This window comes from Schistocerca gregaria, chromosome 4, assembly GCF_023897955.1.
Source record: "Schistocerca gregaria isolate iqSchGreg1 chromosome 4, iqSchGreg1.2, whole genome shotgun sequence".
Taxonomy (NCBI): domain Eukaryota; kingdom Metazoa; phylum Arthropoda; class Insecta; order Orthoptera; family Acrididae; genus Schistocerca; species Schistocerca gregaria.
This window is the reverse complement of record NC_064923.1, coordinates 705,869,084-705,895,102: the sequence shown is the minus strand read 5'-3', so window position 1 is coordinate 705,895,102 and position 26,019 is coordinate 705,869,084. Positions and strand designations below refer to the sequence as shown.

General features: G+C 43.7%; 1 protein-coding gene across 1 annotated transcript; it reads left to right on the top strand.

The window, feature by feature from the left end:
- Window positions 1–447: 447 nt before the first annotated feature.
- Window positions 448–15,100, top strand: LOC126267207 (uncharacterized). Its single transcript, XM_049972179.1, has 3 exons — window positions 448–554; window positions 10,693–10,754; window positions 14,310–15,100. The coding sequence occupies exons 1-3, from the start codon at window positions 534–536 to the stop codon at window positions 14,572–14,574; spliced, it is 348 nt and encodes a 115-aa protein (XP_049828136.1). The 5' UTR covers window positions 448–533; the 3' UTR covers window positions 14,575–15,100.
- Window positions 15,101–26,019: the final 10,919 nt, after the last annotated feature.

The following is a 26,019-nucleotide window of genomic DNA, read 5'->3' as shown; positions in this document are numbered from 1 at the left end:
CTTAATTGTAATATGTACAAGATCGTCTGGCAATCTGTACCAGTCATGTTACACTTATTTGTATTAACCACATAAGATACAGGTCACGCGGTTCTGAAGCCTTATTGTCTACACCTCAGAAATTCGAGCAGCACCGATCCTCTTTTTGTGGGATCCCCTGCGTTTCGCCTCCCTTCTGGTGCGACCTGTTCCATAGAAAGCGAACGTGCGCAGGCGCGGCGGCCGGCGCGTGTGAGTGCGTGCCTCCGGAGAAGCAGCAGAGACTTCACCTTTTTTTTGGTCCTGTGAGGCAGCGGCAGAGGGCTCGGCCGGTCGGAGTCTGTGGGAAAACTCGGCGGGTCCGGACGGAGCGAGCCCCGGCGAGAGTGAACCCGGCCGGTACGGCTCTCTCTGGCGCAGCCCCCCACCCGCCACGCACCTGGCCGCCGGCGTATATATGCGGCGAGGCGGCAGGGGCCTGGCACAGCCGCCGCAGACGGCCCTGTCCACACGGCATCAGCGCGCAGCGGGGCCACCTCCGCTACTCCGGCGACATGGCTCGTGCTCTCTGCCTCGTGAGTAGCCTGCCTGCAGCACCCAGCTCTCCGCCTAACTCTTACTGTGCCTCATCCAAATCCTCACTCTATACACCTCACTATCGTCCTGTATTTGAGAGTAATTCTGTGTCACCTCCCATCTTCACCATCACCATCATCACTCCAGCAGTCCTGGTGTTTTCCTATATGTGCCCCCCTCCATTTGGAACCATCAATTTAAATTTTATTCTCATTACATTGTTCGCATTTCACAATGATCCGTCTCTTTCCAAATTATTTCAGAAACCGAACGATATGGCATCGTGGCTGGACCCTTACACCTGAGGATGGCATATCATCTGTGGTTAAGGCGAAAGACCGGGTGATTCCTTTGAAAATGATACGGCCTATTCCCATACCCATCCTTCGCCGGTCCGAATTTGTGCTCTGTCTCTAATGATCTATTAGTCGGCAGGACAACGCATCCTGATCGTTCTTTCTTCCCTGCAATTTATTTCAGAATTTATCTTTCGTAGGCCTCTAGATCTTTGCCCTGTCACAGTTCTTCCAAATACTTCCTTCTAATTCCATATGAAGCCTTTCTTTTCGTCTGCCCACATATTTCAGTCTTTTAAGCTACTCTAAATACTTCAATCAAGTTTCCAAGTGACCAATGGTCGTATAATCTCAGTTTTTGTGACTGTGGTTTTCTGAAAGCTAAATCGGAAAAAACGTCATTTCATTTCCCTGGAAACGATAGCTCGCTGTTTTTTATACGTACATCAATATTGGCATTAGCCACAATTCACTAGAGTCGATTGTGTAGGCAAGATTTAAGCTCAGAAGTACAGTCCTCCAGCATCTGATAAATCGGCAAAATGTATTTCTTCCTTTGACAGTTTCCGAATCTATGGTATTATCTGGTATGGCTCGATGGCTAAGACTCATACTACGTATCCGAAAGCCTGGCGTATAAACCACGGTAGTAGCAAAATCTGCTAAAATAATCATGGTTCAATGAGTGACTTATTAGCGTGCCTAAATTTCGGTATATTTTTAAAATACTGTTTTATACATACACCTTATGTGAGTGGGAAATAACTTCCCAAGCTGTTTAGCTACAAAATGTTATTCGTGACATCCTGAAACACAGTTTGAAAATTTTTTTATTTTTATTTTTAGTTGGGGGTAACATTTAGTGGATTGCCAATAAGTTGGAATGTCTTCTCGGTAGGGTGAAATACGAAGCAGATCACAGCGCCCTTCTCATATCATTTGCACCTTGATCAGATTTCTTCGTCTTCTCGTTATTATAATTAGCGTAACAGTGGTAAGTCCATTCAACACTTCGCGATAATACACCTATCCTCTCTCAATATTGTTCTCATTATCGTCATATTGTTTTTGTTCTAATTGCATACTCACCTCGCAAAATAGGTTTCCGATTTGTAATTTAGTCACTCACTAAACCAGATATATATTAAATTTCAATAACTTCTTGTTATTGTGTAGTACGACATGGCGGATAAAGCGACGTTAAAAACATTGAAATGTGATCATAAAATTATAGTAAGTTCCACTCAAAATGACGAGCGAACATGTTATTAACAAAGGAAATAAATTTCCTGTATGAGACGAAAATATTTTGAATATTTTGTGAATGAAATTGTCTATACTGGCAAAATTGGGATCTATTCACTTCTCTTTTTCACTTATTTTGTGCAGGCTGCTGTCTGCCGCATATACGTCTCGTTAACTGTCATTCTGATCTCATACGTTACCTAAAAAGGTTGTGGGTTTACCTGAGATTGTGTTTAGGCGAATGGGAGTGTCTTTCTGCACTGCACTTGGTTTCAGTGACATTGATAAATATTCGTATTTACCTATGACACTCGGCACTGTTCTCTCAGATATCCCAATCTACCACATATGATATTTTAAGCAAGGTGCTATGTATGAGGATGTAACGAATTTCATAGTTCAGTACACTATAGCACGTCAAACTGCTTATCACACGTATTGTGGTCGAGTGAGAAATCCTTTTCCTAAGGTGCTTCTAGGCGACGACTTTCTGAAATAAATATGTGGAAATAACTTATACAGTGCGTTGTAGCACGCGCAAGTCATTGTGTTCACAAAGTGCAGCATTTTAATTTGTTTTGATTCTGTCATGGCTTAGAAACAAAGATCTGTGGCTACAGGTGCCAAAGAATTAACTAATAAGACTGCTGCCTTCCGTGAAAACACCGTAGGAAGTTACGACCGTCACGCTAGGCCCTCTAGATTCCTGACGCAGTTTCCGGCCGTTCATGGGCCGCGTGAATGGACCCGCGTCTCGGCCGAGGTGAGGTACAGAACGGGTTCTGTGGCCGACAAACGGACTCCACTCTCACTCCGACCTTGGAGAACGTTCTCGCGCTTAAACAGCTTTCTGCTTCGGCCGTTAATCTCGCCAACAGCGACCGCTTTCAAACCGCCTGCACTCAGCAGCGTTGCAAATGCCGTATTTCTGACTGGGACCTACAAGTCCCACGTCTCCTTCAACGACTTGATTCAATTGTCATTCAGGTCCCTGCTAGTGCCAGAGGATTCATATAATAATTACAATAATTCCCTTTAGGTCAACGGCCTGGTACGAGTAATTTAATTGGGCGCCGCACCGATGACCTACGTTTCCCTAACCTACCACGTATAATGGGATCTATAGTTTTACGTGGAATCAGAACTACTTGTCGACTCTCGCCAATATTCATATCAATTAAAAATTGAAGGCTAGCTTAATAGGAGACAAATATTTTTGGTTCAAGCGGGCTTCGATCCCGAGACTATCCGCTTCCAGGGACGCGGTTTTCCACAAAACCACCAGACCCCGGGGGCCTACGGTGTGCTAACGTCATTGATTTTGCTACAAACTCGTCTCCGAGTCTGAGTGGTAAATGATTAAGACTGCAGTACAACTGCTCTGTGCTCGACCCCACAGGCAGGAAAATTTTGTGGGTGGACTGGAGGAGGTTGGACACAGCCTCCACTGAGGAACTAAAAAATGGTTCAAATGGCTCTGAGCACTATACGACTTAACTTCTGAGGTCATCAGTCGCCTAGAACGTAGAACTAATTAAACCTAACTAACCTGAGGACATCACACACATCCATGCCCGAGGCAGGATTCGAACCTGCGACGTAGCGGTCGCTCGGCTCCAGACTGTAGCGCCTAGAACCGCACGGCCACTCCGCCCGGCCCACTGAGGAACTACTTGAAGAAGAAATTTCGATTCCATTTTAAGAAACCATCATTAACGACCCGCCTTTCCATTTGTTCTACCAGTGATACGCAGAGAAGCATACATGGTCAGTTTGTTTCTGAACTCTGTCTTTCGATAGATACTTTGTTGTGGAGACGAGAAAGCTATGACACGTAATTCTACTGACATGTGGAACGTGAAATGACGGCAAAATTCACCTTCTGTCAAAAAATGTTAAACAAAACATTCTTCCAGATTTTTCAAATGTTCGCACCTTTTCACCACCAGATGTAATTAATCCGTAGAAAACAGGTCTCCATATCCACTAAAACAACAATTCATACTGTCCATGTCAAAATCCTCATACCCACGAATAGAGCAGAAAGGGGTGTTAGAGTCTAAGCTCCCACTGACATCTGTCTCACTAGACACAAATCATGAAGTCTGCTGCTCAGCTGGAGTAGTGCGAAGAACTGAAATGCCTCTAACATTGAAAATAGGGCTAACCAACTTTGTTTGCAAATCGGTAGGAATCGGGGTGTCTTAATACAATGCGAATTTGCACACCTCCAGTGCTGTTGGTCCTAACATCGGTGCTTGGAGGACATCGCAAAATGTCATGATCTGGTGAACCGAGTATATGTACCACAAGACTCAACAAGTGATAGAGTAACGGTGTGCATTATGCAGGAGAAGAATCTTTCATTGAGCAAAGTGAGCTGTACACTACAGTTTACTGATAACTGAGTGTGATTGTTATGTTATTCTGGCGTTTCCAAGCACATAGAGAGCTCGTCGGGCGACTTTAAGGAATTGCTGAAAGACTTGGCCATAATTTTGGCTTGATGTCATGAACGACTCCTCTCTTTAACTGTGAATAAACTCAGTTACCATAACAAAGAAAGAACGCAACAGTACCCGATTCAAACATCAGTGGCGTTCATCATTAGCACGCTATATCGTTTAATAATTTAGGGGTAATACGAAGAAGTACTATTACCTACTCGTAAAGTATAAAGCGCAGTGATATAGCTTGCAAAGATAGGGTTGTGAGCCAAGCTCAGATCTGACCCAAGCAGCGGGTTAATGAGGGTAGTGTGGTACACCTTCCAGCTTGAATGATGTTTTAGGTGGTTTCACACGCTTTTTTAGGTAAATCCTGGATTGTTCCCCATATTTCGGCTCAGAGAATGTGATACACAAACAGAAGACGGACAACAAAAGTTTACACATTTCACAGTCAGATGGTAAACTCTTCGATGACTGTACCTTCGAATGGCCTCCGTTCACAAAATTAGGGCATCGGAAAGTTAAATAAAAAAGTTTGCCGAATCCTGAAAAGGGGACCCGTACTAGGCGGGATAAACGCTATGGAAAAGAAAGTGACCAAGGATTGATCTTAGTTGCATGGGCACGAATCTAAGATTACTAAGGGTGGCTGCATTGTATGGATACTAAGATGTGATATCAAAAATCACGAATAAATCAAATCAGTTTTAGATAAATAACAGAGTTAGGGTTTCAGGTAAGTCCCGCGCACCTCTAAAGTAAATAGCGTATAAGAAGATATCTGGGCGAGTATCTTTTGGAGACATTATAAAGTAGCCCCGACAGCAGCTATCGCATTCAGAAAGATCTGTAGTCCATACGAATGTGTAAGAGATACACTCAGGAACAATAATGAGGAAAGGCGGAGGGGAGGGAAGTCAAATGGAAACGAGAGACGAGACCGTCAATGGCTTCATTGGCAAATGTTTTAGGTTGGTTAGGACTTTAACAAGACGTGCACTTCTCCGTCGGAAGCAAATCGACGGCCACACTGTCTTTCGCCTGGGGCCCAAAAGTATGCTAATTGCACGGGTAGAGATCGGTACTGTATGGAGGATGTGATAGGGCTTTCCAGCGAAACTTCTGTAGCATACTTGAAACAACCTTGGCAACACGCGGGCGGGTAAATATTAAAATGCGCATTCGAACAATGATTAGACAGTGCTGAATATATTTCGTACTTAATGGAATACTTTATCGGAAGTGGTAGGTGGACGTGGCGGTCCATAATGAGATTTTCACTCTGCAGCGGAGTGTGCGCTGATATGAAACTTTCTGGAAGGTTAAAACGGTGTGCCGGATCGAGACTCAAACTCGGGACCTCTGCCTTTCGCGGGCAAGTGCTCTACCAACTGAACTACCCAAGTACGACTCACAGCCCGTCATCACAGCTTTACTTCTGCCAGTACTTCGTCTCCTACCTTCCAAACTTCAAGGAAGCTCTCCCGCGAACATGGTGGTCATCCGAAACTCAGAGATAGGAAACAATGTCGCGTCAGAAGCACTGATCTAATGGTAAAAATGTAGTGTGTAGTATACGTGTATGATTATACTTTTTTTCTTTAATAGTTTAGATTCTGATGGCCTTAGCACTAGTTATTTCAGGACTACCACGTCATTAACTGTGCAAAATAACACATATCTCCAAAGTGGCATAATCGTAACGTTTAGGCTTGAGGGCTTAGGCGGTGAATTGTGAGGCACGTACGCAGTCGTTGTTCCCTCGCTTATCTGCCGCCAGCGACTGAACAGTGACTTGCGGATGTACAATACGTAGGTCTAGATATACATTTGGCCTTCGCCAGCAAGAGCAGAATACGAAAGAAAGGCGAATCGTGTGACACATATCTCTCTTTCGCCACAAGACGAGGCATGACACTGACTTTAAAAGTGACGGTCGTGACAGTCGTATGGCAAGGAGTTATCTTCATAACAGTCCAGTGTCATTTGGAAAGGATGTGAGCGGTATGACGTTGTTAGAGTCGAATCACGCGCCACAATGCATGACACACTGAACTGGTGCTGTGGTTGAAGAAGGTAGAAATATCCCTCTGTCCACTTAGCGATTTTCATGCCTCCCCAACTCGTGTTAGGTGACTTCTGGAATGGTTCCCGTGAATATACGAAGCCATTCCCCTTCTGTGCAACTTTTCCGGCTTCTCTCTGATGATGACAATGCCGACGGGACAGTTAGAATTTTCCTCCACGGACGCACGGTGCCGTGATGCAGGCCTGCGGTCGACAAGCTCAGCTGTAATCCCATCCGCTGTGCTTCACGGTCCAGTCGCCACGTTTGGTAACGGCCACGACCGCCAGTCACCGCTCACCGTGTCCTTGGCCGTCACGTCTGCTGCCTGCAGAGTCCACGTTACGTCACTGGGGACAGTGGCCTACTACAGCTCCCCCCATTCATTGAGAACGCTGGATGAGTATGGTGCTACTGAGAGGAATTCCATTTTCAGCTGACTGCATACCCACTAAAAGTTTGCCATCCCTTCTTTTTCTTGTCCCTTGCTCAGGGTCAGCAAGGTTATCAACGAATTTGGAACGATTAGTTTAAAGGGTCGCCGGTACCCTTTCTGTCGCCACCCCATTACCCCTGGGACTGTGTATCCCATCTATCGGCGTGGAATGTTATCCATAGGAAAGTGAGTCGTTTTCTAAATGTTTGCGAATCGTGTAACTGAGTTGGGACTTGAATAGCAACCCGGTATTCATTTAGTGGGATATGGAAAACCACCTAAAACCACATACGGACTAACCGGCACACCGACCCTCGTCGTAAATCCCCCGGGCAGATTTGATTTGGTTCTGGGGCATCTCCCAGTCACAAAAGCGGCGCTTTAATACGCACGGCTACCCGGGCGAGTAACAGTTTATCATCACTGTATTTCAGAAAGCCCCAGCAGTGTTTCCCGTATAGAATGTGGATGAGGTACAGTGAGAGACTAAAGAAGGCGCCGTCTCCGTATAGCGCTGGTAGAAGGGGCTCCTGACAAGGTGGCAGTCTTGACTCTCAGCGACCGCCTAGGCCAAAAGGCTCTATGAATGGGACGTTGTGTCCTTATGTCAAACACTTGTGATAGCCCTGCGGAGTTTTCTCCTGTGTGAAACATTGTTTCTGTGATATTAATGATTTTCCCTAAAAATATTTGACCTCAGAAACCCGAAATCTCTAATACGCTATGACCCATGAGTTTTGCCCCGATAGTTCCTTTTGCCTCTATTATCACCCCACGTTCAAATTCAGTTAATTTGGGACGTGCTGCCATGTTCACCACCAAACTGTAACAACCTTATAAGCTATTGTGTCTACACTCGCGCCATGCGCCAAACCTAGTCACAACATCCGGGCATCTTGCACAGTACGTCTTTAAACAGGACAACCACTTCTGTGACTCTTGGACACTGTTTTAAAAGGCTTTTTGGCCATTCCTGCCACTAAAAAATTGTGTTTCAGGTCAAATGTACACTTATTTTTCGAAAGAAATGTTACACCAACTCACCTGTTCGACGTTTTCTTTCCAGACAGCTGATTGTATTCGAAATGTAATTCGGGAAAATCTGGATAAGACTGATTTCATCACTGGACTCAAAACTTTTTCTTCATCTAACCCACCCTAAGATAAACTGACCAAAACCAACCTAACGTCGTCTTCTCCTGATTCTTCCATTTCGAGGAGCTGGAGTATGCCCGTTCCGAAATCAAAGGAATTTAACAACTGTTATCTTCCTTTCTTCATTTGTCATCCTTTGTCCCGTTTTCCAATTTAGTTGAAATGTAATGCTTTCCTTGGTAAGCGCTCAGGTGGAATCCTTTTAATGCGATCATAGCATTTTTATTTTTTGATGTCAGGTCTCTTCTGTCTAGTTGTTGTTTTACATCTTCATTTCGCACTCTGCCTCTTAACGCTAGTTCAGGAAGTAACCTCAGAAACTTGATTTCTGCTGATTCAGTTCTTCGTTCATTTCCTTATGTTCAGATCAAGTGTACACTACCAAACATAATAACAGTCTTATTTACCACTTTGCGTAGTCTTTCCTCATAGTCCTCCAAGATAACTTCTTATACAACCATTTATAGCATTATTTTTCTGTATATTTTGAATCACATCTGAATTAGTTTCGTATAGAGATATCTCTGCCCCGAGGTGTTTGAACGAACTTACCTTTTTATTATTTTATGGCTTATCACAATTTTTGCCATTCTTATATGTCTTCCCTAAGTTACCAATACTTTTGTTTTATTTACGGATACAACCATTCCAGTAGTTTGTAAAACATTATTCAAAATATTTCAATTAAAAATTTATTTCGATGTGAGAATAGGTGGAACCTAAAGACTCCGCGTTCCTCTTTTCCTCTTACGAATTCCTATCTGGGAAGTACACTTTCTTGAGAAATAAGGATTTTTTTCTATTGTAATCGAATCGTCTTATTAGTTATTTTTTTCATACAGCAGGTTCATAATAACCGCACAGTATTCACTGTTTAACGTTCTGTCTTTGGAAAGCAATCAATAAGAAAAATCCCATAAAATTTTGGCTATAAACTTTTTAGTAGACTATATGTCCTTCACTGTTTCTGGCGCAGAGCCATTAGCTTCCACTACTTTAATTTCTGTTCGTGTCTGGTGTGACATGGAACACCTGCATTTCATCAACAGTAATAAATGGGCGCTCATCGTCAGTTGTATTCCTTCTAGAGCAGTTTTAACACTGGTAAAACGTTTTTTTCTGTTTCAGTCAGTGTACAACATATGCAGCACCGATTATGAAAAAAGCTTTGCCATTTACTCTTTCACCTGAAATGCACTGCACTGCTTCTTCTGATACCGTGGTGTCATAACTAATTTCAGAAACCTTTGACAGCGATCGCTCAATACCTTATTCGGCATTTTTTCAGGGTTTTCATCTGTTGCCGGAGTTTTGGGAGGCCCCGAACGCGGTTATTCTTCAAGAGACGGATGTCCACACCATTCAAAATGAAAGAGTTTTATAAATCTTCACTACTTCTTATGAATTTTTGCTTGCAATGAAGTTTCCGGTATACTTTTAAGAAGCCACACTACACCATTTTCTGTATTCAACAAGGTACACTCAAGATGACTAGCTTCATGACGGTACCTTTTAGATAACATGTTTCTCGGTCGCCTCCTCGTTTTCTTTTCTACAATCTTGCCTTCGGAAATGTTTTGTGAAAGAATATAATTTGTCGTTAAGTGTCCAGTGAGTAATGCTTTGCGTTGACCCATACTTCCAGCAGTTCTTTCTTCTCTCCTATTCCTTGTGGAGCCATCTCATTCGTTTTGCTGCCAGCCCATCTAGATTTTTCAATTCTCCTCCAACACCAGATTTCCGTAAGCTTCGAGCGAGCTTTCTCCTGCTCTGCTGACGCCCAGGTTTCTCATCCGTACCTTAGGACACTGCATACAAAGGTTATTATAAACCTTTACTTAGTGTGGAATCTGACGGATTTCTTCAGCAGAAAGTGCTTCGTATTTGGGAAGCTCGTGAACCAGAACTACGGTTTCTGCAACCACCTGAGAACAAACTTGTAAGAGTACAGACGAAGCAGTCATGTAGAACAGCTGACTAAAACCTAATTGTTCTAAAATATCGCAGAGAATCGTTACATTTATATGAGTAATTGTTACGTCTTCACAGGTAGCAATCCGTAATACAGCTGCCCAACTTCATGTCTGGCCATCCAAATTTAGGTGTTCCATTATCTCCCGAAATCTATTAAGGCAAATGCTGGAATTGTTCCTTTGAAGAGGGCCAGGCCGATATCCTTCCCCGTCCTGCTGCAATCTGAGCTTTTTATCCGGTTATCCTCGTTGTCGATGGAATGTTAAACTTCAATATTCCTTTAATTTTTTTTTTTTCATACGAAGCAAGTTCTGTATATTTGCTTTCGATATTTCCCCGCCATTCGATTTCACACATCATTTCTGAGATATGCTACAATTAGCTGATGATTCTGTTCCTAAGCGTTCTTGGCTCCCTCGCTGTACACTATATGCTACCTTATTGACTGTGTGAGCCTATGTAAATGCAGATCCCTGCAATTACGAGACTAACACAGAGTTCTCTTCCGTGTTTCAGGTGGTTTGCGTTCTGCTGGCAATCATCGCTACAGTCGGCGCCAGCTTTGGTGGGAATGAACAGTGAGTACATTACATACTTCTCTACGACACACATCTGCCCTGTTGTTTACTATATACTTTTGTGTTTTAATGGAACGGACTTACAGTAATGATTCTCAGTAATTCACAAAGTAATAAGTAAAAACTCTGCTAACACTACTTTTATTGTTGTCAATCATGATATCGCCAACTAAAATACTAATTCAAAACTTTTCAGTAATAAACTTTAATGCCCTTTCCACTTTTTCTCCCATTTATTGAGCGCTTATTATTTTGGCAAATTATGAACTTCTTCCTATTTCAGTATCAATTAACTCACGAATAAACAAGCTGTTGGTAGTTAAGGTTGCTAAAATGCTCACAGTTAGCTGCAGGTAGAAGTTATTGTTATGTCTGTATGAAGTGGTTAGAGGTTAGACTATTATTTTTATTTTTAAGTCATGAGAAATTCGGTCGGATTTATGCTTCCAGCACCAACTCAGCTATCCAATGGATGTCACAGCAGGTATCCCATTCACCTGCTAACGTCATCCACATTTTACTTTCCTTAGCAATTCTTTCTAGCGCTTCTTCATTTCGTACTTTACCTGCCTAAATGTAAACTTTTTTCGGTACCATTAGATTTCAAATACTTCCACTTTATTTTCGCTTGATAATATTCTGCGCACTGACTCTCTGTACTAATAACAAAATACCCTTTTACCTTAAATTATTGACTACTCTACACTTTTTGCTGTGGAGTCATTTTCAACTGACTGAAATTTACCATGTTATCAAAAGTATCAGAGTACACCGCCGAAGTAGTTCCGAACTGACCACTTGGTGGCATGAAAGGCGGACCGGCACTGTAAGGGAACCGGGGACTATTGTACTGTCAGTAAAGAACAGTAATAGCACAATGGGTCGTTCAAGACAGCTCTGTACACTGGATGGTTGATTTCGCCTGAGTAACAAATCCAAAGGGACATTTCAACCCTTCTAAAGCCGCCCAAGTCGATTTTGAAGTGGGTACGCGAAAGGGACAACCACACCTCTACCGAGAGCAGACAGACCCCATGTACTGACGAACATAGACCATCGAACATAGCGGAGGCTACTTCTAGAAAAATTGCATGAAAACAGCAGAAGAAATCAAAAATGGTTCAGATGGCCCTGAGCAGTATGGGACGTCATTTCTGAGGTCATCAGTCCCCTAGAACTCAGAACTACTTAAAACTAAGGACATCACTTACCTCCATACCCGAGGCAGGATTCGAACCTGCGACCGTAGCGTTCGCGCGGTTCCAGACTGTAGCGCCTATAACCGCTCGGCCACTCCGGCCGGCCAGAAGAAATCACGCGTGAGTTACAGGGCGCTACCAGTAGTCCAGCTAGCATAATGACTGTGCGTAATGAGTTAAAAAGGCGGAGTGCTGCTTAAGAGCCACACATTCCTATTGTCAGTGGTAATCGATGGTTGAGGTGGTGCAATGGGCGATGCCACTGGAGATTGGATGACTAGAAACGAACTATGTTGCGTGATGACGCACGATTTACCCTGTGGCAGTCCGATGGAAGTGTTTTAGTTTGGCAGATGTTCTGAGAACGACACCTGCCAACAGTGAAGTACAGATGAATTACGTTTCTGTATGCAGGTGATTTTCTGGTTATCATGTAGTCCCCTCGGTGAGCTTAAGGAAACGGCAAATGTGGTCCTAAGTACTTGAAACTGTCCACCTGTTCTAACTTTGAACAGAAATGTGTAGTTTGAACTCTAAAGAAACATTTCGGAGACGTTGATTATTTGCATCAGCATGACAATGCGCCATGTCGTAAAGGTGCACGTGTCAGGCAATGGTTTGTGGACGACAACGTTCCTGAAATGGACTGACCTGTCCAGAGTTCTAGCCTGAACACAATAGAAGCCCGGTGGGAATAGAACGTCGACTTCGCTACACGTCTCAGCGTCCAAATTCATTACTTTCTCTGATTTCAGCTCTTCAGAAAGCACGAGCTTCCAAAGACATTAAGGCATCTCATTGAAGAGTCCGCAGCACACTCCAAGTGCTCACAATACCAAAGGGGTGACACATCTCACGTGTCCGAGCACTTTTGATAAGATAGTGTAAATAGCAGGTATAGCATCGTTACAGCACAAACATAAGAAAACAGTTCGTTGTTTGGTCGCAGAATAAAAGCGAAAATTAAATTAAAGACAACTTGTATGCTATAGCTTGTGAAGCGGACATGTCTGGGCTACAGTCAAAACTTAGTGCTGGTCATGCATAGTTAAAAAGCAGTGCAGTGCTGTGCCCTGGTACGCAACGAAATACAGCTCCACTGCTGTCCTGGTCGCTGCCACTTTCCGAGGCAACTGAGCGGCTACTTCTCACTCATGTATGACCTCAAACGAGCCAACCAGATTGAGTGCACTCCATTTCAATCCTCTGACTAGGAAAAATACCTGTCAGTACCGGAAACTGAGTCAAGGTCCTCCACGTAAGAGTCAGACACAGAGTTGGAGAAGGAATAAAGTAATAAAACAAAAGGTTTTGCATCACTGGATTTTAAAATAAATGTGACATCAAGTTCTCCACGAATGCTTCCTCCTTCAATGTTCTTCCGATATGTAATGACCCTTAACGCAGACAAATGTAATGTATTGCGAATACATAGAAAGAAGGATCCTTTATTGTATGATTATATGATAGCGGAACAAATACTGGTAGCAGTTACTTCTGTAAAATATCTGGACGTATGTGTACGGAACGATTTGAAGTGGAATGATCATATAAAATTAATTGTTGGTAAGGCGGGTGCCAGGTTGAATTCATTGCGAGAGTCCTTAGAAAATGTAGTCCATCAATAAAGGAGGTGGCTTACAAAACACTCGTTCGACTTATACTTGAGTATTGCTCATCAGTGTGGGATCCCTACCAGGTCGGCTTGACCGAGGATCTAGAGAAGATCCAAAGAAGAGCGGCGCGTTTCGTCACGGGGTTATTTGGTAAGGGTGATAGCGTTACGGAGATGTTTAGCAAAACTCAAGTGGCAGAGTCTGCAAGAGAGGCGTTGTGCATCGCGGTGTAGCTTGTTGTCCAGGTTTCGAGAGCGTGCATTTCTGGGTGAGGTATCGACTATATTGCTTCCCCCTATTTATACCTCCCGAGGAGATCACGAATGTAAAATTAGAGAGATTCGAGAGCGCACGTAGGCTTTCCGGTAGTCGTTCATCCAGCGAACCATACTTCACTGGAACAGGAAAGGGAGTAATGACAGTGGCACAGTAATGTGCCCTCCGCCACAAACCGTTGGGTGGCTGGCGGAGCTTAAATGTAGATGTAGATGTACTTCAACCCTATGCTATGTTTCAGCCGTGTAATCTTACGATATTTGCTCCTCGCGTCCAGTTCTGTGTCTAGTGTCAATAGACCCTCTTTTATTGAAGACAGCTTTCTCGCCTTTGTCTACTTCTGATCTATTCCTTGCTTCGACCTTATTGTGGTAGTGACTCGCAATGAAATGTGAAGAAATTTGAGCTATTTTGTAAGATGAATGAATGTCAGGCGTTGATCTCAGTGCTACTGTTTGTTTCAGCGTCCACATACGTGTGCACGTCCCACACCTGATCAACGAGGTGCACCATCAGAAGAAGATCATCTACCAGGAGCACCACCCCAGCTACGGTGGCGAATTCTCCAGCCACGGGGGCGGAGGCGGCTTTTCCAGCAGCGGGGGCGGCGGCGGCTACGGCCACAGCAGCAGCGGAGGCGGCTACGGGTTCTCCAGCAGCGGGGGCGGCGGGGGCGGCTACGGCTACTCCAGCAGCGGCGGCGGGGGCGGATACGGCCACCACCACTAGCCGACTCCTTCCTCCTCAGTCGCCTGCTGAGGCGGCTCACTGAGCACGGCGTGCCGCTACGTCACCAGGGCCGGCAGAGCGACCGCCGAAAGCGACGAGTGGGGACCTAAAGGGCAGCTAAGGTCGCGTGGAAAGGCGTTAGGGTCGCTGAAGGGCCCCCCACCCACACTCTTCATCACTCCGTCCCAAAGACACCCCGTATTTATTCCGCCACGTTTCTAACACTCTATTCACTCCCGCTGTGTTACGTTCAACTTATCTCTCCTGGAAATCATGGACAGTTTTCGACGTGAGACAGATTCATGGTGCTAACATTTCCAAGAAGTGTTAATTCGACTGATTTATGTGACTTTTGTCATACAGACTAGAATTCGTTGTTACAACTTTGTACATATCTTGTTGTTATTTGTTACAATGTTTGTACTTTTTTCTGTAATAGTTCTGTTGATCATGAATAACGTTGTTTTTCTGCCTGTCATTTGTAAATAATTTCACTGAACAAATAAATCATTATTTTCACTGTTTATTTCATTCAGTTTCATTTCCGACTATTGCCAATGGCAATTCTGAACACATACAGAGTTTCATCAAACACCAAGAAGAGAAGTAATCACATCCGTAGCCAGCAGAATACTGTTCCGAGTTCTGATAAATGTTTTGAAACATCCGGACAGATTAAAACTGTGAACTGAACTGCACCTTGAATTTGGAATCTGGTTGCCTTTCACAGGCCATTATCGTATCGACCGAGCAATCCAGCTGCAGTGGGTAAAGCATCGCCTGCGAAAGTCAAAGCTGTTACATTCTCGATGCGCTACAGTGTTGTGACGAACAATATTTCTAACAGCTCACACTTCAGAAGTGTAAAAATTTCTTTCTGGAAGCGTAAATGATCTTAAGAAAAGTTTCCCTTATCTAAATGATTTCTTTAGAACTATAATATCACCGTCCTTCTACACCTGTCTTTCGTCAACGACACAATTTCGCATACAGAGAGCTTATTATCAAAGGGAGAGAAAGTGTACCATTTACTATACATGCAGTTAATGAGACAGTAAACCGTGACATTTTCTTAAACGAGCTATTCAGTTATGCCAGTAGGATCTTAGGAAACCGACAAATTCGTCGGCTACCAAGCAAGAGGAAGCAAAAATTAACCAAACCCACAACGATGTAAAGACATAAGTAATTCAGAATATTCGTCAGAAGGGCATTTACTCTACTATGGCATTCCTCAGGATCGGTATTACCTCGTACCTCTTCCTCATCAGGGCCCGGAACTTGAATGTAGATTCATATAAAACACAAAAAATAAATATATTTAACATCTATTGAACTGTGTTACAAGTCAGCTCAGTAAATTGGGAACAAAAGGTCAGTTAATTGTAAACGACGTTATTAGTTACATTGCGCAATTACCAAAATAAATTTCTCTATTATCCAAATGTCACGTAAACTACAAACGTATCATCATCATCATTTAAGACTGATTATGCCTTTCAGCGTTCAGTCTGGAGCATAGCCCCCTTATAAAATTCCTCCATGATCCCCTATTCAGTGCTAACATTGGTGCCTCTTCTGATATTAAACCTATTACTTCAAAATCATTCTTAACCGAATCCAGGTACCTTCTCCTTGGTCTGCCCCGACTCCTCCTACCCTCTACTGCTGAACCCATGAGTCTCTTGGGTAACCCCACTTCTCCCATGCCTGTAACATGACCCCACCATCTAAGCCTGTTCGCCCTGACTGCTACATCTATAGAGTTCATTCCCAGTTTTTCTTTGATTTCCTCATTGTGGACACCCTCCTGCCATTGTTCCCATCTACTAGTACCTGCAATCATCCTAGCTACTTTCATATCCGTAACCTCAACCTTGTTGATAAGGTAACCTGAATCCACCCAGCTTTCGCTCCCATACAACAAAGTTGGTCGAAAGATTGAACGGTGCACAGATAACTTAGTCTTGGTACTGACTTCCTTCTAGCAGAAGAAAGTAGAACTTAGCTGAGCGCTCACTGCATTAGCTTTGCTACACCTCGCTTCCAGTTCTTTCACTATGTTGCCATCCTGTTAGAATATGCATCCTAAGTACTTGAAACTGTCCACCTGTTCTAACTTTGTTCCTCCTATTTGGCACTCAATCCGTTTATATTTCTTTCCCACTGACATTACTTTCGTTTTGGAGATGCTAATCTTCATACCGTAGTCCTTACATTTCTGATCTAGCTCTGAAATATTACTTTGCAAACTTTCAATCGAATCTGCCATCACAACTAAGTCATCCGCATATGCAAGACTGCTTATTTTGTGTTCACATATCTTGATCTCACCCAGCCAGTCTATTGTTTTCAACATATGATCCATAAATAATATGAACAACAGTGGAGACAGGTTGCAGCCTTTCTTACCCCTGAAACTACTCTGAACCATGAACTCAATTTACCGTCAACACTAACTGCTGCCTGACTATCCATGTAAAGACCTTTAATTGCTTGCAAAAGTTTGCCTCCTATCCCATAATCTCGTAGAACAGACAATAACTTTCTCCTAGGTACCCGGTCTTATGCCTTTTCTAGATCTATAAAGCATAGATACAGTTCCCTGTTCCACTCATAACACTTCTCCATTATTTGCCATAAGCTAAAGATCTGGTCCTGACAACCTCTAAGAGGCCTAAACCCACACTGATTTTCATCCAATTGGTCCTCAACTAATACTCGCACTTTCCTTTCAACAATACCTGAGAAGATTTTACCCAGAACGCTGATTAAAGAGATACCTCTGTAGTTGTTACAATCTTTTCTGTTTCCATGTTTAAAGATTGGTGTGATTACTGCTTTTGTCCAGTCTGATGGAACCTGTCCCGACTCCCAGGCCATTTCAATTATCCTGTGTAGCCATTTAACACCTGACATTCCACTGTTTTTGATGAGTTCCGACTTAATTTCATCCACCCCAGCTGATTTATTGCACTGCAATCTATTGACCATCTTCTCCACTTCCTAAAATGTGATTTTATTTCCATCCTCATTCCTATCCCATTTTACTTCGAAATCTGAAACATTGCTGATCGTATTTTCATCTACATTGAGCAACTCTTCAAAATATTCCCTCCATCTGCCCAAGGCAACCACAGGATTCACCAGAAGTTTTCCTGACCTGTCCCAAGTACTTGTCATTTCCTTCTTACCTCCCTTTCGAAGACTGCTAATTACACTCCAGAATGGTTTTCCAGCAGCTTGACCCGTAGTCTCCAACCTGTTTCCAAAGTCTTCCCAAGATTTCTTCGTGGATGCTGTAATTATCTGTTTGGCTTTGTTTCTTTCTTCAACATAACTTTCTCTGTCTACCTGAGTTCTGGTATGTAGGCATTTTTGATACGCCTTCTTTTCCCTTTTACAGGCTGCCTTGACTGTGTCATTCAACCAAGCTGTTTACTTCATCATACTTTCACACACTACTGTTCTAAGACATTATTTAGCCACTTCTAGTACTGTATCCCTGTATCTTGTCCATTCATTTTCCAATGACTGTAATTAACTACATTCAACTAACTGGTACCTTTCTGAGATCGCTGTTATGTACTTGAGCCTGATTTCCTTATCCTGAAGTTTCTCCACTCTTATCCTCCTACATATGGACCTGACCACCTGCACTTTCGGCCTCACAATCCCAATTTCACTGCAGATTAAACAATGATCTGTGTCATCAAAGAATCCCCTGAAAACACGTGTGTACCTCACAGCCTTCCTGAATTCCTGATCTATTATTATATAGTCAATGACAGATCTGGTTCCCCTGTCTTCCCAAGTATACCGGTGAATGTTCTCATGTTTAAAAAAGGAATTTGTGATTACTAAGCCCATACTGGCACAAAAACCCAAGAGTTGTTTCCCGTTCCTGTTGGCCTCCATATCCTCTCCAAATTTACCCATAACCTTTTCATACCCTTCTGTTCGATTTCCAATCCTGGCATTAAAATTACCCATGAGCAGAACACTGTCCTTGTCCTTTACTCTAACAACTACATCAGTGAGTGCCCCATAAAAACTATCCATCTTATCTTGTTCTGTCCCTTCACAATGCGAATATACTGACACAATCCTAATTTTCTTGCTATTTTTGTTGTTGTGGTCTTCAGTCCTGAAACTGGTTTGATGCAGCTCTCCATGCTTCTCTATCCTGTGCAAGCTTCTTCATCTCCCAGTACCTACTGCAACCTACATCCTTCTGAATCTGTTTAGTGTAGTCATCTCTTGGTCTCCCTCTACGATTTTTACCCTCCCCGCTGCCCTCCAATACTAAATTGGTGATCCCTTGGTGCCTCAGAACATGTCCTACCAACCGATCCCTTCTTCTGGTCAAGTTGTGCCACAAACTTCTCTTCTCCCCAATCCGATTCAATACTTCCTCATTAGTTATGTGATCTACCCATCCAATCTTCAGCACTCTTCTGTAGCACCACATATCGAAAGCTTCTATTCTCTTCTTGTCCAAACTATTTATCGTTCATGATTCACTTCCATACATGGCTACACTCCATACAAATACTTTCAGAAATGACTTCCTGACACTTAAATCTATACTCGATGTTAACAAACTTCTCTTCTTCAGAAACGCTTTCCTTGCCATTACCAGTCTACATTTTATATCCTCTCTACTTCGACCATCATCAGTTATTTTGCTCACCAAATAGCAAAACTCCTTTACTACTTTAAGGGTCTCACTTCCTAATCTAATTCCCTCAGCATCACCCGACTTAATTCGGCTACATTCCATTATTCTCGTTTTGCTTTTGCTGATGTTCATCTTATATCCTCCTTTCAAGACACTATCCATTCCGTTCAATTGCTCTTCCAAGTCCTTTGCTGTCTCTGAGAGAATTACGATGTCATCGGCGAACCTCAAAGTTTTTATTTCTTCTCCATGGACTTTAATACCTACTCCGAATTTTTCTTTTGTTTCCTTCACTGCTTGCGCAATATACAGATTGAATAACATCAGGGATAGACTACAGCTCTGCCTCACTCCCTTCCCAAACACTGCTTCCCTTTCATGTCCCTCGACTCTTATAACTGCCATTTGGTTTCTGAACAAATTGTAAATAGCCTTTCGCTCCCTGTATTTTACCCCTGCCACCTTCAGAATTTGAAAGACAGTATTCCAGTCAACATTGTCAAAAGCTTTCTCTAAGTCTACAAACGCTAGAAACGTAGGTTTGCTCTTCCTTAATCTAGCTTCTAAGATAATTCGTAGGGTCAGTATTGCCGCACGTGTTCCAACATTTCTACGGAATCCAAACTGATCTTACCCGAGGTCGGCTTCTACTAGTTTTTCCATTCGTCTGTAAAGAACTCGCGTTAGTATTTTGCAGCTGTGACTTATTAAACTGATAGTCCGGTAATTTTCACATCTGTCATCACCTGCTTTCTTTGGGATTGGAGTTATTATATTCTTCTTGAAGTCTGAGGGTATTCTGTCTCATACATCTTGCTCACCAGATGGTAGAATTTTGTCAGGACTGGCTCTCCCAAGGCCGTCAGTAGTTCCAATGGAATGTTGTCTACTCCAGGGGCCTTGTTTCGACTCAGGTCTTTAAGTGCTCTGTCAAACTCTTCACGCAGTATCGTATCTCCCATTTTATCTTCATCTACATCCTCTTCCATTTCCATAATATTGACCTCAAGTACATCACCCTTGTATAGACCCTCTATATATTCCTTCCACCTTTCTGCTTTCCCTTCTTTGGTTAGAACTGGGTTTCCATCTGAGCTCTTGGTGTTCATACAAGTGGTTCTCTTATCTCCAAAGGTCTCTTTAATTTTCCTGTAGGCAGTATCTATCTTACGCCTAGTGAGATAAGCCTCTACATCCTTACATTTGTCCTCTAGCCATCCCCGCTTAGCCATTTTGCACTTCCTATCGATCTCATTTTTGAGACGTTTGTATTCCTTTTTGCCTGCTTCATTCACTGCATTTTTATATTTTCTCCTTTCATCAATTAAATTCAATATTTCTTCTGTTACCCAAGGATTTCTACTAGCCCACGTCTTTTTACCTACTTGATCCTCCTTCCTTGCTAGACACTGTCAAATCTATCCACATCAGTCGTTCGTCTACATACCTTATTACAACTACGCTGGGTACCATTTCTTTCCTGATGCAAATCCCTACACCCCATTGGGCTATTCCTGCTTTGACTTCTGACAGGTAGACCTTGTATTCTCCCACTTTCTCTTCTTTCTCACCCCTTACCCGATTGTCACTAACAGCTAAAACGTCCAGCCCCATCTTACTTGCAGCCTCTGCCACCTCTACCTTCTTCCCAGGGTAGCCCCCATTGATATTAATAGCTCCCCATCTCATTACCATTTGTTTGCCAAGTCGTATCTTAGGAGTCCCTGCTTTGTCAGTTAGAGGTGGGACTCCGTCACCTCTAAAGGTCCGAGGCATTTTGCTCTGATTGTTGCCAGCATCATATTTAAAGTATCGGGGAAGCAGGTTGCTAGCCTTACTTGCCCCGAGTCCCATTGAGTTTTACCCCTAACGGTTGAGGGACTAGCCGGTGGATTTGGTAGTCTTTGCCGTATGAGCAGAAAGGTGACCACGACTCAGAATAGGTCCGAGATGCCCAGCCTTATGCCAAAGTAACTGGTATCCCGACTGTCGGGACCACTTACTTGGCCACTCATACGTTGCCCGTGGTTCATGAACTAGGACATGACTACAGAAACCCACACCATGAACCACACTACAAACGTATTAAAAATAAAATTGCAGCAAAGTTCCATGGTATTCTGATACAAAGTAATTTAAAATAGGTCAAACGCGTTGGTTATATCAACTGAGTGTACCTTACTGAAATGCCCTGCTTAACCCGCACGGCAGGACAGATAGAATAAATTGTGGAAAGCGGCCAAAATAAGGGGCTGTCAGTTACACTCGAACATATAACTTTATTATTTGATCAAACATTGCAAGAGCCCAAAAAATTTCTTAAACACACAGCTTTAATCTTTGGGACTTAATCACCAGCTGAAAGCCTCTTTAATTTAAAAACGGCTGAAGACCAATAACTTAAAACGTAAGCTTAATCACAAATTTAAAAGGCAAGCCTTATCTTAAAATAGTTCTTTACTTAGGCTGGAGTAAACAATTCAAATCGGCTGAAGTCCGAACACTTAAAACGGCAAAACATTAATTTTTTTTAAATACCAAAGTCCTTACGTGAAACAGTTCTTTAACTTGGGCTGAGGGCCTTAAGAACAAACAACTGAAACTCAAACCGGCTGAAGGGCGAAGACTTAAAAATTCAATAGGTTGAAGTAAACAAGTTGAATTCAAACGCCAAAGAGCTTATCTGAAACAGACCTTAAACTAGGCTGAAGGCATTAAGAGCACAACAACTGTAATTTAAAAGACAAACCGGCTAGAAGCCATACAAGTACCGATAACAAATTTTTAAAAAAATAAGGCAGTTCATACAAGGGCGCCCAGATGTCCGAGGGTCGGCCTGAAATTCAAACACTAACGCTCGCTTAGGTGAAACAGGCAGTCGGGCCAACCATTCACAATCTGACGATAACCCAACCGACCGACAGTCAACGGACCCACTTCTTTTTACTTATAATCCGTCTTAAATGCAAAATTTTTATTCATATGCCCGGTTTCGGTTCATCCAGAAGCATCTTCAGATCTGATATTTCGGTTACAGGAGTAACCCGTCCAAATCCAGCGACTTTCATATGCTGCGTCACAGCATGTGAAAGACGCTGGATTTGGACGGGTTACTCCTCAGAAGCATCTTCAGATCTGATATTTCGGTTACAGGAGTAACCCGTCCAAATCTGACCTACAATCAGCGACCCCACCGACAAGATAACTGCCACTTCACCCGACCAGGGCACAACAGGGAGCTCAACGGAACAACGTCGAAGATATTGGCGCCCACAACCAATCATACACGGAGCTGTCAAACTACACACCATGCTGGACAGCAACAACACGCTGAGGAAACTACACAGCGTGGTTCAAATGGCTCTGAGCACTATGGGACTCAACTTCTGAGGTCATCAGTTCCCTAGAACTTAGAACTACTTAAACCTAACTAACCTAAGGAAATAACACACATCCATGCCCTAGGCAGGATCCGAACCTGTGACCGCAGCGGCCTCGCGGTTCCAGACTGTAGCGCCTAGAACCGCATGGCCACTCAGGCCGGCTACACAGCCTGAAATTTACATCAACATCCAGAGCAGGTAACTGGAACGTTGACGACCACGAGGCAGAAGATTCCGCTGGTGCACTTCATTTCAAATAACAAAATACATTGAAACTCCACCGGGGGATGGCTAGAATTTCCCAACTTGAAAACCACGTTGCTGCTCGCGGGGATATCCCAACAGCCGATAACGAACTCCAAACGACACAATGTGAACAGTCTTGACTTGCTGGTATCTTAATCAAAACTCATCTTTCGTGTACAGGGTCGGTGAACCACGGACCTCGTAGCAATGGGAACAGCGCCACACTCTCCAACACCGTGCAGAGACCGCCAGCGGCCCCGGACAAACTACGCCCCGCCGAGAAATCCTCATTGCACCACGCCAACCATTAGACTCCTCGCACACCGCCCAGCCGGAAACTATAAGCGCCAGGTCAAAGATAGTCCAAGGTGAGAATACCGATACACACCACTGCTGCCACCCGCGGAAGGGGAAGATAAGAGCATAATCGCGATAACCATGAGAGACTAAAGACAGAATCGCAATGAAGGTTTAATCCAGCTCAGAGCATGAGCCAGCGACAGTTCACTTATTACTTTTTACCAGTTATATACAGACTGTTAAATGAACATCTACTAATTCGAGCTTTATCTGTTTATAAGAGTGTGTCGGATCATGAGACTCAAAGCTACTTAATCACTGATACTCGCAGATTCAAAATATACTTTACAGAATGTTGCTGAAAATTTAGGAACAAAAGAAAGAATTAATAAAACGCGAAAGAAATCATTGTAACAGAGTATACAAATAACATACACTCCTGGAAATGGAAAAAAGAACACATTGACACCGGTGTGTCAGACCCACCATACTTGCTCCGGACACTGCGAGAGGGCTGTACAAGCAATGATCACACGCACGGCACAGCGGACACACCAGGAACCGCGGTGTTGGCCGTCGAATGGCGCTAGCTGCGCAGTATTTGTGCATCACCGCCGTCAGTGTCAGCCAGTTTGCCGTGACATACGGAGCTCCATCGCAGTCTTTAACACTGGTAGCATGCCGCGACAGTGTGGTCGTGAACCGTATGTGCAGTTGACGGACTTTGAGCGAGGGCGTATAGTGGGCATGCGGGAGGCCGGGTGGACGTACCGCCGAATTGCTCAACACGTGGGGCGTGAGGTCTCCACAGTACATCGATGTTGTCGCCAGTGGTCGGCGGAAGGTGCACGTGCCCGTCGACCTGGGACCGGACCGCAGCGACGCACGGATGCACGCCAAGACCGTAGGATACTACGCAGTGCCGTAGGGGACCGCACCGCCACTTCCCAGCAAATTAGGGACACTGTTGCTCCTGGGGTATCGGCGAGGACCATTCGCAACCGTCTCCATGAAGCTGGGCTACGGTCCCGCACACCGTTAGGCCGTCTTCCGCTCACGCCCCAACTTCGTGCAGCCCGCCTCCAGTGGTGTCGCGACAGGCGTGAATGGAGGGACGAATGGAGACGTGTCGTCTTCAGCGATGAGAGTCGCTTCTGCCTTGGTGCAAATGATGGTCGTATGCATGTTTGGCGCCGTGCAGGTGAGCGCCACAATCAGGACTGCATATGACCGAGGCACACAGGGCCAACACCCGGCATCATGGTGTGGGGAGCGATCTCCTACACTGGCCGTACACCTCTGGTGATCGTCGAGGGGACACTGAATAGTGCACGGTACATCCAAACCGTCATCGAATCCATCGTTCTACCATTCCTAGACCGGCAAGGGAACTTGCTGTTCCAACAGGACAATGCACGTCCGCATGTATCCCGTGCCACCCAACGTGCTCTAGAAGGTGTAAGTCAACTACTCTGGCCAGCAAGATCTCCGGATCTGTCCCCCATTGAGCATGTTTGGGACTGGATGAAGCGTCGTCTCACGCGGTCTGCACGTCCAGCACGAACGCTGGTCCAACTGAGGCGCCAGGTGGAAATGGCATGGGAAGCCGTTCCACAGGACTACATCTAGCATCTCTACGATCGTCTCCATGGGAGAATAGCAGCCTGCATTGCTGCGAAAGGTGGATATACACTGTACTAATGCCAACATTTTGCATGCTCTGTTGCCTGTGTCTATGTGCCTGTGGTTCTGTCAGTGTGATCATGTGATGTATCTGACCCCAGGAATGTGTCAATAAAGTTTCCCCTTCCTGGGACAATGAATTCACGGTGTTCTTATTTCAATTTCCAGGAGTGTATTACAAAAAAAAAAGTTCTGAAGTATTGCGAGGAACAGGAGTAATCATAAGGAAAACTTTCAACTTAGATTTGAATCCTTCGATTTATTACCGTTATTTTCAGTCCTACTAGAAACCCATTGAAACTGAAACTTGGGAAGCATTATTCAAGTGAATATCGTTTTCATGCCTAGTCTTCACTGAATGGGTGCTGCAGTTTCTTTTGAAAGAGTCAAGTTATATGAAGCCAGACAGTTTCAAATCTTTTCACTGGTTGTTGAGATCGCTTCCTAGATTACAAATATAAAATGACCTATTACTGACCTAAACCTCCAATGTTCCAAGTTACGCAAAAGTATTCCACAGTTTACACAATCAAATATTTTCGTTAAAGCGTAAAAAAATTATACAATCTCTCATCGATCTATGCTTACACCGCATATACATTCTAAACATTCATGGTGTTGTCTGTTTGTTCTATATCGTGTCTCCCTACCTCTTTCACGCAACGTCGCTCTGAGCGTGTTTTTTAGGGAATTGACTAGTTTGAACCTGGGACCTGTTGCTGGCAAGGAGACGCCAGACCACACATGACATGTAGAATTCAGAAGAGTTCAGTGAGACTAGCGATGATATAACCAAATACGTAATGATCTCAGCGTCAGCTCCACTGCACTCTCTGTAAAAGAATCTTAATACTAACTAAATTTAGTGGAAGGGCTTCAAGGCTTTCCTATTTTTAGTTAGCTGGTGAAATAACGTCGAAAAAGCAGTGAAGTTTACCATTGGGAATTTTATTCTACTCACAAAACATTGTTTATAAATTGCACTATTGATAAAAGGAAATGTTCAACAAAAATGTGAACGAATATTCCCTGAGTGGTTTTCCAAGTTCTACAATGGATCGAAGGATGACCTATGCCATATCACATCTATAATCTAGGTTTATATTAAGTTTCACAAAAGAGAAAACTATCAAAATGGTCTACAGTGACCCT